This window comes from Fusarium sambucinum, chromosome I (genome assembly GCF_050947815.1).
Source record: "Fusarium sambucinum isolate potato_lamoka chromosome I, whole genome shotgun sequence".
NCBI classification, from domain to species: Eukaryota; Fungi; Ascomycota; class Sordariomycetes; order Hypocreales; family Nectriaceae; genus Fusarium; species Fusarium sambucinum.
In genome coordinates, this window is record NC_139294.1 from 9,657,786 (window position 1) to 9,671,893 (window position 14,108).

General features: G+C 49.6%; 2 protein-coding genes across 2 annotated transcripts; both read right to left on the reverse strand.

Annotated features, from left to right (window-relative positions):
- Nucleotides 1-884: 884 nt before the first annotated feature.
- Nucleotides 885-3,864, reverse strand: FSST1_005858 (transcription factor domain-containing protein; the record flags this gene model as incomplete). Its single annotated transcript, XM_083223791.1, has 5 exons — nucleotides 885-2,737; nucleotides 2,792-2,970; nucleotides 3,019-3,186; nucleotides 3,242-3,648; nucleotides 3,703-3,840. 5 exons carry the CDS (start codon nucleotides 3,838-3,840, stop codon nucleotides 885-887), a joined length of 2,745 nt encoding a protein of 914 aa, XP_083089288.1.
- A 7,570-nt stretch (nucleotides 3,865-11,434) lies between these two features.
- Nucleotides 11,435-13,714, reverse strand: FSST1_005859 (type I 3-dehydroquinase-domain-containing protein; the record flags this gene model as incomplete). The annotated part of the gene is made up of 1 exon (XM_083232173.1): nucleotides 11,435-13,714. One exon carries the CDS (start codon nucleotides 13,712-13,714, stop codon nucleotides 11,435-11,437), a length of 2,280 nt encoding a protein of 759 aa, XP_083089289.1.
- Nucleotides 13,715-14,108: the final 394 nt, after the last annotated feature.

Sequence of the window (14,108 nt, forward strand, 5' to 3'; positions counted from 1 at the left end):
TACACTCCCTGTCAAATCTCGCTTTCTTCTCCCTTTCTAGACGAACCCTTGATTCGCGACGCAGCGGGCCGTCAGCCCCAATATGAGCCAATGTCTAAGCTTATTTGGTCTTTCACTTACCACCTTTGATATTCACACGCACCAGCATCGATGCACAATATCAATCATCCTGAGTTCAAGGCCCCACACGTACATCACTCCTGGATCCTGGCAATGCAACGCCGTTAGACAGATCTCGCCTGTCCACACTAGTGAGAAAGCTTCTCTCAGATTCGTCACCTTCTGTAACACTAACTTGACTTAGACATGGCAGCACGATCTATGTTGTATTCTCCGCTACCACCTGAGATGCTAGCACTGCTACGGCACCATCATCTGTGCCTTCTCGCTGCCCAAATTAGGTGTGATCTTCAATGACAAGCGCTCCAATACTAACCCTGAAATCTTTTTTCAGAGTTTACCACGCCATCATCATCTTTGACGTCGACTGTTTCTAACAATTTGAAGACCACGAATGTGAGTTGTGGACAGGACTCGCTCGGTGGTTTGTTTCCATTTTGTTTTGTATTCGTATCCCATCATGTCGGAGCTAATATACAGTGGCTATGCTTTTCCCAAGTGTTTCATCAAGTGCTCATTGTTTTCTGCTGGGGATCCTGCCCTCATGATACAATCCTTTGTCTCGCCCATGTGCGTGCGCCTGTAAATGCTGCAAATATCCGTTACGCCCCAATGCTGAAAAAAGCTATGCTAAATCTAAAACAACCCTCGCTGCATAAAAAGGAGGGGAAAGAAAAGAAGAAGAAGAAGAAGAAGAAAAGTAGCTGAAATATCTTTGGCAATCGAAACACAAACGTATTCCCATCGCTCAACCCCGTACTCAATCAGACATTCGCGCCGGAGTTTCCAAGGAAAAAGTCAATATCGCCCCCATGACCGTTTTGAGCTCGGTGCTCATTCTCGGCGAGCTGTTCCAGGAGGGCCAAGAATGGATCCTTCTCTTCCCCTTGGCCCGTTCCAGTACTGCCATTGTTGCTCCGGGCTCCGGGGCTTCCTGCTACCGCTCTAGTCTGTGTAAGATGCATCTTGCCATGGCTGTCGTCGGCTTGCCAGACAGCAGGACTGCCAAAGGCATTCGTTGGCACTGTTCCAAACATTGCATCATAACCTCCGTTGGCCTCGTTGATCATACCCGGGCCAGAATTGGTAATGCTCGATCCAGAGCCATAGCTATACGGTGGGCTAAAAGGTGCACCTCCGATCTGGTGCATGTGGTGAGATGAAACAGCGTGTGACGTGGGCGACATGTTGAAACCCGCAGCGGCGGCAGCAGCAACTGCAGCGTTGTTCGAGGATGCATCGTTCATGTGTTCATGCATAGTATACATCTCATGGTTTTCATGATGACCTGGAAGTGATGTGGGGGTTGCAAGGAGACCAGGTGATGAATGGGGCATCCCTCCGGGTGCGTATGAAAACGATCGACGGGCAGTGCCTGGAGTAGGAAGGCCCGTGGCAGAGGGTGCGAGACTTGAGATCACCTTCACATCAGGTCGCCTGCGGTTGATAGGACCGGGCGGTGCTGTGTTCTTGCGTTTGAGGCTGGGACGCTGTGGCCTATCGATGCTTCGCAGCGTGCCCTCGGTCGCCGGTCCAGCAACCATTTCAACTCCGACGTCTGAAAGACGAAGATTGGCTGCATCAAAGCTGAAAGATGGACCACCAGGCCCCCCTATGTTGGAGTAACGATCAAAGAAGTCTTCGCTGTGGAACCCAGGCGTGTACCGCATTGAGCTGCGTGCTAGCGCCTTCACCAATTCTCCATGAGCGTGGCTGATGTCCTGCAGTGTTTCGCGCTGATGCTGTACTGTGGCCCAGGCGTATCGAAGCTCGTTAAGGAACTGCATCTCACTAGAGAGGAACTCTGCTGCAGAGCTAAAGACATTAACCTCGCCTTGACTTCCTTGCTGGCTGTAGTGGGCGCCGTGAACATGAACTGTGCCTGCTGTACAGACACAGTATCCCACAAATGCAGGCCAGTCAACAATCGCTGACTGCTTCCCTAGTTGAATTAACTCCATAATTGCATTGGCATGAAGAAAACACATGTTTGTAGCTTCAATCTGCCATGACTGGTGTTGTCCTGTTTCAGCCAGCTCTGCTAGATCGATAGGAAGGAATGGCCTGTAGATCAGGCAGTGAATGAGATGGTAAATGAGCTTGCTGAGCAATAATATGGTTCCGTCGGCCTGTCTGAACAGTGTGCCGAGGTTCGAGAATGCGTCTTCGGTTCCAGACGCCCAAACATCGAGATCCTGGCGAATCTTGGAAATGGTTGACATCGTGTGCCAAGGAAAGTGGGAATCGGCTTTGACGCCACCAGCGGCCAAATACCGATTTGTGTTTCCGAGAACGCGTGTGATATCAATGAGCATACCCATGCTTCCTTGAGGCTTCTTGTCGCTACCTTGGAAATACTGCAGGTTCGACCCAGTCTGGAAGAATTCCCCTTCGACAGGGAGGGAAGCCGAGTTAGGGGACCAAGATGGAAGGCGTAGCATGATGGTGTTGTCGCTGATCAGGCTCGGTCGCTTGGAGCCAGTTGCTTGGAATCGGTCAAGTAGATAACAAGTCCAGAACAATCGACGTCGCATCTCTCGTTCGACTGGCGTCATGCGTGCTTGGCCGTCGGTTTCCTTATGTATTTCAAGTGCCATGGCCATACCTGTGGCACTCGCTTGAACTTGTTAGCATACATCCATATATACTTCAGAATAGTATCGTCTCTTACTCATGAGCATGTAAGCTTTCTTCCCTTTGCCGGTTGCTGTAAAGGCACTAACCAGCAGTAAAAGTGCCTGTAGTCCATCTATCGAAGGTTCGTCGGTATTGATTTCCCGCCTAGCCCGTGCTGCGAAGTCTTCACTCAGATTAGCAGCCGCTTGATATCCACTGGCGTCGGTGGTATGTCTAAGAAGAGTCAGTTTGGGGGGTCCGTGCTATTGAGGGGAAACGCACCTCGCCGCCACCGCCGAAATAGCAAAAGACAAGAATCTCGGGAGTTGGTTGAGCTGATGTCTTTGCCGAATGGAAGACTCATCGACAATGTAATATGGTTTGCCATGAAATCTTGAAAAATATGTGTCCAGAAGAACCTCAGCTTGGGCAAGAGGTGGTGATAGATCCCTAGAGTAGTGAATTAGTTATGCGGCCAACGTGATGATAGATATGGGGAACGAACCGAGCTACTGGAGAAAGCGAGCCAGTATCTACTGAAGAGGCACGTTTTGCGACCGACTTTGCAGCCTCGATAGCTTGAGAACCAGATTCGGTAGCTTCAACATCCCCCACTTCAGGCAGATTTGAGGTCGCAAGCGACACATCGTCCTCGCCCTTTTCTCTCAATTTTGCCTCAAGTCCATCTACCCTTTTCAAAAGCGCTTCTAGGACATCTGTCTTTGGTCCACGTTTCTTAGGCACAGCATCTGTGTCTGAATTAGCATACTTTGGTGGGCTAAGAGACTGAACAGAGCAGTGGGAAGAACGCTGATCTTGACGGCATCGTTTTGGGATAATCTTACCATAAACACAAGGACATTGGAAAACCTGGCAAGCCTCGCAAGATGGTCGAAGTCGATTGCACTTGATCTGTTGCATTGCTAGTTAGAATCAGGACAGTTGGGATTCGATGGGTTGTCTTGCCTTGCGCTTTCGACATGACTTGCAGTTCATGGATTCCCGCGGTTCATTGCTCATGCGTCGAGTAGGAAGACGTTCAATCCCAACTTGGGGTCTAGAAATAGCCACAGGGTGGACTCCAGTCATATGAGGAACGTTCATTGCGTCGTACATGGAAGTGGTCATGCCTGAGCTGAAGAAAACGAGTGTGGTGGTCTTGGTGGTGATTTGACGAGTCGTGTGTGCAACTTGTTGCCGTTTTAATGAAAGTCGCAGTCGTAAATAGGAAAGATTGGAAGGAATAAGAGACAAAGATATGTTGAAATGGTGTGCGAAGTCAAACGTCGTTGATCATTCCAAGCACCGTCACGTTCAAGCACTATTCAGAGCGTGTGCCTGCAGAGCTCAGTTCGTTGGTATAGATTGTTTGCGAGTGAACAACGATATTGAAGATGGTGTAAACAAGGCGGTGTTCTGCCAAAATTCCCAGTGACATAAACAGAAATGAAGACGGAAATGGAAGGAGGAAATCGAGCCTTGAAGTAAGGTGAGTGTCGCTGAAGCAGATGGGCGCCAGCACGGTAGTATAATAACTTCGGAGACCCAGAATTGAACGACTGACCCGACCCGACCCCAGTCGCCGGTCTCATTCTGGTCGTTGCCAATGTGGAGGTGGCTAGTGACAGGACTGGGGTGTGGGCATGAATGATGAGATGGTGGTGTCGATGTTGGGATTGAACAAGGTGGGGAAACGGAGGTCAAGATTGAATCCCTTTGTGGACGCCGTTTTCAAATGTTGGCTCTACCATAGTAGCCCGACAGACATGGTTCCGGCGAATTTGAAGCCAGGACCCGCGCAACCCTCTAAAAGGCAGAAAGCACGTTTTGCTGCAGTATCGCAGCGCACCTAAATGACAGGCCGACAGTGGTGAAGAGAACGTGGTCACCCCCAACAGAGACAGACTAATCACCCCCAAATAACAGTAGTAACCCAATACCCCCCAAAGCACCAAACCGGGGAACTGCATGCCCTGACGCCGTCCATCTTCAATATTTTCGCAAGTGTAGCATTGGCCGGAGGTTTCTGTCGATCCTGTCTGCTTTCTCCTGCATCTACTGTTTGATGCTGGACAGGTATAGGATACGCCGACTTGATCGAGCCATGGGCCCCGTGCTCGGTCTCATTCCAAACGTTCGCCCATCGTCGCTCCTTTTTTCTCTTCGTTTTTTTACGTAGCGGCCCTGAAAACCAGACTCCTTGTATGGATTATACCAGATTAGACGTCTCGTTGCCACCAGATTGACAAGGACCAGTACCTACGACAAGTACGTGTGTATTCATTTGTGCCAGGGACACATGGCCGTGCGGGTCCAAAGGGAGTTCCGTAACCAGAAACTCGGGCTCTCATTAGCGAAAGTAGCAGGGACAAGGTTGGCAATGATTGGAAGTAATTGGAAGCACTTCATCTCACGATTTGTGATAGCGGCTTGCCTGACTGCTGGATTCTGTAACAGCCAGAGCAGCAGGGTGCCGCTCCATCTGAGATACGCGCTATTGCGGCTCTTGTCCTCGGGATTCCGACGAAAAAGCACTGTTGCTTGTAGAACATGACCAGCTCCTCTGTTGCTCTTTGTTAACTTCACAAGCTGAGACTACCTTAACCAGGGGCTTTCATGAAAGGTTAAGACCAGTGCCGGACCCAGACTAATGGGTCTCCGCGGAAGGCACGATGCATCGGTAGGGACCAAGCCCTTTGGGATAGTACGTGTGAATTATGGAAGTCAGGCGAGCCGTGAGAAAGCTTCGCTCTGTCGATGTTCCAATGTGGGCGGAGACTGGAGTTGCTGGGAGCTTAGGTGGACTAGGTGAGGGATGTCAAGCATCAGGGTGAAAAATGGAAGGGTAGGGGCGGTCCAAGCTTGTTCTTGCCTACTAGGTAAGGTACTATCTATTAGTTACTACTATACTTGTCATTTCGTGGCTACCGTCCAAGCTTTGCTTCTATCCTATCTGCACACAGTGGCTTCCAATGACACATGGCTAATCGAATGAAGGAAAGAAGGGCCTAACAGCTGGTGCAAATGGAAGTTGCAATCTAGGAAGGGGGCGTTCTAGGTTGTTCCTAGTTTAGCGGACACTTCGCTTAAGCATAGCGGGAACCATGTTGTTTGGGGCTCCCATAACTGGGGCGGCAGGGGCATCTCTAACAGCTAGGAAAGAACGGGGCCGAAGGAGCGGACGACGAGCTGGAAAGATGCGATAGGCAGGTTTAGATCTGTTCGTGCCTTTTCGGTGAGCCTGAAACTCCCGAGTCAGGATCTAAGAGAATCTGCCACAACCTAAAGTTGATATCATGATTCGAACAACTTGAGCTTCGCGTCGTACAGCATTCATCGCATTGAGGTTTTCTACCCACCACGCGCTCGTACCTGCATACACTGTTTCAAACATGCAAGGCAAGTAGAAATAGAACAGAACAAAACAAACACAGTAGACTATGTCGTCACTCCTCTCACAACTAGAGAGAGGCCTTATTCAATAACTGAGACGACTCTACAGCATCCAATCCGGCTTCTTTCCCCTCGCCTCCGCTTACAACGACAGACCGCTCATCGAGATCCTAGTCATCACGTCTCATCCTAACTTTCAACATCTGATGAGCAGATCCATCACTTACGTGCATCATCCTGGGATCCCTATCAATAGTATGCTCTCCTAAGTTACAGTGCGTTTGTTCCCGTACGGGCTACTACCTCAACACTGTCAATCCTGGCATGCTACTTGGGTCATCGGTCCCTTCCACCGATAGACTGGTTTTTCTATTGAGCCTTCACACGGATATGCAAATCTCAACTACTCTGTACTATGTACGTATCCCATTCGCCCTGGTGAGTCGATGGAGACGAGATCTTCCCACACAACCACGCCCCTGACTTTGGATCACCAACTCTCCTGTGCCCCTTGAGGCTGTTCATGTTGCGGGTCTTCAACGGGAACTACCTAGGTAGTGTACATTACTTCCGGAATTACGGACGGCTTACACGATCTAAGCTTTTAAGACTCGGTCGAAGGAACAGCGGGTCAATAACCATTGGATTGCCTATCCCAAGCGCTACGAGTTCTTCGAACACGATAGCCACTACCGCAACGGCTTTCCTAGAATTCCTTTTTCGGATACCTTGCTACAGTAAGGATACTTCTGCGGTTCCCGAAGAACCCTTTAGCGCTGTTTACATGATATCGAGCTCCGAACGAGACGCGATAACGTGAAGACACTCCACTTGAGGATGTGGTAGAGTGGCTCACCGGAGCCGAGAGGGGTTCCCAGCAGTTTGAAATCAATTGAGCCCATTCTACAGATAAAAAGCTATCCAATGCCACATGTGCTCATTGGCATTGTGGCTCGGATAGCACCGTTAGACTTCCCTGTGGCTCATAGATCGGCACTGTTTATTATTGTGATCTGATCAGGGCAGCAAGGCCGTACAATCAAGTCTGAACAGACAAAAGCAAAATAACGTTAACCTACACAGCGAGTAATCGGACCTGCATATGTGGAGCTGACGGGCATTTCTTGCGTACTCTGTACAGAGTAGGGGCAGCCCTGCATTACATGAACAAGCTGATGTGACCCATCGATCTCCATCTTACTCCCTATGATTAGGCTGACAATCCTTAGCGTGAACCAGATCATCATCTACTCTATTGCTACGGATATACTGGGCACTTTTGAGTATGAGCTTGAAGTTATCATGAGGCTAACGACCTGGTTAGTATCGGCGCTTGGTATGTGCCTTTTTCATAGGCCTCAGCATCGGATTTGTTAACCAAATTTGGTCTCCAGTCCGTTTCACGCCCCTGGAGTTGGTCGTGGATCTGCCAGGGTCCTTGTCAATCCACGTTCAAGTGGCTTTAGCTGTCACACTAGGCCTCGCCTCGATTGTATACCCTGTCGTCTGTCGAGGTCAATACAGAATACCACATATGATATTACGACGCCATGCAAACTAATGTTCACAGTTAAGGCTGGCCAATGCATCACGGCGTTGCATATCGAATGCTAAGCCGACATTTTACATAGTCAAGATGGAAGAATAGGCTAAGGCCAACAAGTTCCCGGCTTGCGAAGTACCCACAGCTGTCAGTTTGGCGAATGACCAAGCTTGGCGCTATTATCGTCTTCCAGAAGTGCAAGGCACAAGTCTACCAGGTCTCTCAATGCCGGCCTCTTTGCCCTTCTTCGACTCCAGTGGGTGGTCCTCCGTTTTACCCCAGGAGTCCGATTCCCACACGGTACGTATTGTCGAACCATTCTCACTCAGTAGCTACTAGATCTGGCGGAACATGAACTCATCGAGCTAGCGGCTTAAACACTCAAAGAAAATGTCAAGCGATTCACCTAAACATGAAACCAGTCGTCTCTGGTTCATCGTCTGAGACCCAAACACATAGCCTATCATCTTCCCAAGAACTGATGACAGGAAGCTGGTCATCAGTCGTATACTGACTAGTCCATACATCTTTATATTTGCCCTTGTTCAACTTGAAGACCCAACTCCGATGGCAGTCTGAATTGCTGTCGGCAATAAGTTTCGGGATACAAAGGCAAGAGGCGAAAGTATACGTGACACCAGCCAGATAGCCAAAAGTGTTTGCATCATATCCTACCCTTTTATGTAGCGTGTATGGGTTCTCGACTTTTACTCGGCATTGTCCTTCCCTTTCTCGCCACGCTTCTACAAATCGTCCAATAACTGCCCCAGCAGCTTATCCATATGGGCCAAGACCACAAACAAAATGGGACGAAATATCCTGGCACATCGGATTCAGGATATTCCCTGTCAACAGCCGCCTTACGCTCATAGTCCATCTTTGCTTTTATAGTCCTTCAAGACATTTGGATTAGCTTGGCACCGGCTCGGACGCATCTTCCCAATCCAGGCCAAGCTCACTACTCTTTTGTATCGACCTACATATGTAACGATGGGTATCGGTCCCAGGACGCATACGGGTCGAAAGCTCATACCGGGTGGTCTTGTTCTCCACCGGCATGTGGAGGTTCTCCAGCTTACCTCTGACAAAGTTCAGGTACCTATTGTCAGGATCTTTCAACACGGCAGTTGGGATTACAGTCGCTGAATTGTAGCGAGCGTTGGATTCTGGAGAAAACGTTGAGAATGGACCCAGAAGGCGATCCTGCAACCTGTCTGATGTCCCAGGACCGTGGCCTCTCTTGTTTGTCGAGTGGCATAGCTGCCTTTCTCTGTTGGTTGTCGGGCAATGTTATGTGGCTGCATTTGGCCGGTGATGCCATCTGCGTTACTATACAACTAACTGTGATTGAGGCAGGTCAATCATGTTGCGCCCTGGAGCCTATAGGGCCAAGTGTAACTCTTGGCCTGAATTGCGTTTCTGATCCGTCTCCCCATGCGGACGCATATTACGTTTATCATGACTAGTTTGACTCGAAAGCCAAGAAAAACTGACGAGTCGAAGCCATACATACTCGTGGGGACATAAACAGCGGCGTTTGCATGCATCTTCTAAGCTCCCGATCATTATTGAGAAGGCGCTTATGCTTGTTTTGCGCCTTTATGTGTACTGTATCGCTATCATCACATCCCCACTCCCCCCTTGAATCACCTTAATCTGATCTCTTGACTTTGATCTCTTGACATGTTGATTCGCCTACAAGCTTCCGTTATGATGACCTTTGCAGCAAAACGGGTCTTTAATCTTTGGATTCGGCCTGATACATTTCGACGGTGGGCTTGTTTTCAAACGTATCGCTTACCTAGTTTCCATAGCGGAGATGTTTACTTCTGCAAGCAAGCCCACATGCGTCCGGCTTTCTTACCATGCAGCGTTAGAACACTTCCCTGCTCCAGGAGAGCTGCAGAGTGGCTCACGTTGAGAGAGAAAGTCTTTGCCCGCTATCTGCTGTGGCAAACAATCTAGTGTTGGCCATGCGTGAGGTGTCATGGCTTGAATGGTGCCCCTGTTAAGACGCACGGGAGGGTCCCCTAGAAATCATCTGAACTTGCTAAACCTGGGGGAGCATGGTATTGTTTCGTTCATCCCATCTTCCATTACTTCTATATACCTAGGATTGCACACGTAGTCTAGTGCTTTGTACATATACTCACATAATGACATACGTGAACAATCTTCGTACTCCCATGCTTTAGCATCGAATCCTATTCAAGTTGTTTTGCGATTACCGCAACTACATCTTTTCCCCCCAACACACGGTACAAAGTGTCTCTGTGTGCATAGCAATCTTGGCTTTGGTTGCTTGGTTGCTTGGCTGCTACTGTTAAGCATTCGGCCTTCGAGTGCGCTCTGCAAATCAGTTGATATATGGAAAAGCCATTTCTTGGCTTCAGCGTCGAGTTCTACTCATCTCTATGGTTTACAGGGTGTCCCGAAACGAGAAAAAGTAATTCGGTTGACCCCTGGTCACCAGCAGGTGTCCTTTTATCTCTCCAACGTCAGACATGTTGTGCGAACTTGGCAGCTTTTACCCTTTAATTCGTTATGTTGTCTCATGTAAGGCACCTTCAAACTCGGTTACTGATCTGCCCCCTAATACAGTGATCGATTCCCCGTCTCTTACCGCCAAAAGGAACAAGCTGCTCATGTCTTAGATAATCGGGGAAGTTGGATACATAAAATGTTCAGATGTTTGCGAATGCCGACGGCGCCGCTGGCGGCTACAGTCATTGATTGACCAGGGTGAAGGCATCCCAACCAAGCGCCCTGATCCTCACACAGTGACTAACCCTATCTCATCGGGGGTCTGGACAGTTCTCTGCAGAGGGGTGCCGTGGCTGTCTACAAGGGTTTGGGGGATCTTACGAAGCTACTGCTCTGGGCCTTGTTGAGATCAAATGATGACAACGGAATGACACTCTTGAGTGAACCTACACTGAACTAATAAGGCATCGGAGTCACAAAGAAAGAAACAAAGGTTGAATATCATCATCAATTCAAGCTTCGGTTGAATTTACCAGAAGCGTCCAAGTAATATTCCGTTGTCATATAGGGGACTTCCAATCCACTGGTTCTCGTATACACCCGTAATGATCATATCAAAGTAATCGTACAAGGGCCTGCCTATACTTAGATGCTTATAGCCCACAGTAACATAGGAACCACAGATCTGGCAGGTCCATAACGGAAAAATGAAACTGCAAGCTTCTACCTGTGGATGCCAGCAGGGCTAAATTGGGCGACGAGGCGTCACGCCGTAACCGTTACAATAACAAGCCCACTCTGTGTCGGCCCTGTGCCTGTCCACCAGGGTCCTTTGTGCACCAGATCGACGTACGTCTGGATGTCACTGTAACCTTCGCTCAGAATGATCGCCTTAGTTGGCTCGGTTCACTTTGAGTTCCCTCTCACTGGAGCGCAAGCCGCGATGAGCCTGATATCGCCAAGATTCTCCGGGTTGGAAAACTGCCACAAGGGCTTCTCGAGTGGCCTTGGTGGTAGTTGGCGCTTGGCGCCAGGGTAGATTGTCGTGGGTATGCCGGGGAAGGTTCCTTGTTTCTCAGCCGGCTGGTTCAGGGTTTCGTAGATATCGTTTGCCCCTTAGACTCGGGGCGAGTCGGGTATCCAGCCTAGTCTCGTAGATGCTCCTATTTTGAGAATACCAACGGCGGATAGGCCAGTTTGGGGGTTGCGAGCTGTTCTCTAGGGCAGAGAAAGGGCGCAATACCTTGTCAGTGGTCTTTACGAATTGCCTAAACTGATTCAAGCTCCATATCGGTGGCTTCCACTTGCCAGTCTGACAAAACTGTAAGGGACGTTCTGCCCAACGAGTAACCGCAGACTTTCAACTGTTGTGAAAGCAGCAACATCGTCAGCCCCGTAGGCGGCAAACCCATTCTTCTCGGCAATCAGCCCCGGATCCGAGCTCTTTCTTCCGGCTCCATCAGCCAGGTCGAGAAAAACTTTTTTGGTATTTGTGATTCCCTTGGGCCCAACCCCTCCGAATGCTCGCAGTAACATGGCAACTAGGTGGCTCTTATCCGAACCAAGCGCCGACACGATGACAAAGGGAGCGCTATCGTTCTCCACGGATCGGGCACGCTGGAGACTCTCGAGACTGATGAAAGGTTCGATCGGAGGTGCGTTTCGGGCGAGGCTGATTGGTGTGCGGAACCCGACCGTATAGATCTTGGATATCTTGAGTGCTCTCATGGCGAAGAAAACAGGGGCTGCATCGTCCGATGACGAAGCCATAACAACAGCTGAACGGCCGAAATACGCAGATGGTGCCAGATCGCGTGTGAGCGTACTAAGTATACCTTTCCAACCAGCATTGTCGAACACAAGAGAGGTTGTTGATCCCAGGCCAGACTGGCTATTGAACTCGATCGAATCGCTCTGTCGGTGACGCGGACTTGATGGCATTGAACCGGGTGAAGATGATCTGGACGATGTTCCAGACTGAACCACAATAGTATCTACAACTCCAATAACACGAGCAGCCTCAGTCAGTACTGGACCATTACCTCCGTTTAGACTAGCGAAGAATGGGCTGGTCTTGGTCAATGTATGATGTGGCAGGCCAGGGTTGAGATATGCGCCTCCGAAGTGCTTCTGGTTGCACCATGCTTCGATACTCCTCGGGTTGTTGGGATGCCTTTCAACTACTGCAAATTGGTGCGGGAGGCCCAATTCGTTGATACACTTCTCATAGAACGGGGCTTGTGGCGTAGCGCTCCGAGACAATGCACTCGTGATTCCATAGATACGCTTCCTCGGTAGCTGACCTAGTAGAGATAGCGCTGCATTGATCTCGGCGGCGCTCAACTGTCCAGGGGCCGCGATGAGAGGAAGCAGTGGGTGAGTAATGGGCGTGAAGACAGGGTTCAGAGTCCTCGAGAACTGACCGACCTCACCCATGTTGACAGCAGAAAAGGGCGGTGCGTTGGGATATTCAGCACGCATTTTGGAGCGAAAATACTCAAGTTCGAAGTTCTCATTGTGTTCATTGATGATAGCAATCATTTTGATGATATCAGCATAAGGTATAGACCTTTCAAACACCTCCTGAGCGTACGCCGATGGCCATCGGAAGGATCCTAAGAAGTCATGGAATGCCGACATGATGCGAGAGTTACCTCGTTGGTCATACAGCTTCTTGCGTATTTCTTCCGGAAGCCACAGCTCTACATCGACGTACTCTACACCCCACTGAATCGCGCGATATAGGTATTCGTAGTATAGTTCAGGCCTATCCATGGGAAACCTTCCGTTCTCTCTGACACATCGGGTGGTGAAGATGATGGGAAGTTCTGTTCGCTGACGAAGCAGCATAAGTTGCTCACCAACGTAACTAAGGCTAGGAACTTCTGAGAAACCGCCTTCGCTTAGCGGTTCTCTCAACAGGTCGACCCGGATCTCAACGGCATCAGCACCGACAGTCAGAATATCGATATTGGGCAGAGCGGCGTGGACGTCTGGGAAGGTTGTAGAAATGAAATATGTTCTTGGCTTTGCCATAAGAGCTTCATGACAGTTGATCTGGCCCAGGGTAAAGGAGATAAACCTGGCCAAGTCGCGACGCAGGTAGGACGATTCGGTGTAGAGGAATTCGTAGTCGCAATTGGCAGAGAGGTGGATGTCGGGGGGCATCCCTAGATTCACACAGTGAGTATTTATGGCAACGACGAGGTCTTGATTCCTTGCAGCGACATCTCCTTTTGCTTCGCCTGCTGCGACTCCTACGACAAAGCCAGAATCGTCGGCCGAGACTTTCTCAAAGCCATTCCGTATCCGACATGGCGTTCCAAGCACCTCTGCAAATACCGAAACAATATTGTCTTGGCCCGGTCCAAAGACGATAACCACAATCCTGCTATCTCCTCTCGTTGGCGTGCATCCAAAGGTGCTATCACTAATGGTGGCCGGGCTCGAGCTGGCTTCATCGATTTGCATGGCGGTGGGATCGGTAGAGCCGTTCAAGGCAATGGTGGGTGTTGGTGCGGGAAGCGATTCCGCTATCATCGATTGGACGGCAGCCATTTTATGTGGTTTCTTTTCTGTGCGACTGTCGTATTCCTTGTTGTCGGTTGGTCGCTAATTCAAATGCACTACCATTTAGAACATACGCTTTCGGTGCGCTAATGAAATTCGATTTCTATCGTAGCCTCTGTGTCGTTTTGCGGCATGTAGCCGAGTTCGTCGTCGTCGGCGAAGGAGATTTTATATCTGGCGCAGATAGTTCCAGCCCGTCGTTGCGTGAGATGCGAATATCAGTCGCGTGGTTCTTGTAAATTAAAATACTTCCAGTTTGGTATTCAATTCTGAGGAGGAAGAGCAGCGGTGGTCTCTAAATTGATGTTAGGGTCGAAGTACACAACAAATCCGATGTTAATGTTGTAGTTGATGGCAATAAAGTGAGGTGATGCGCGCATGT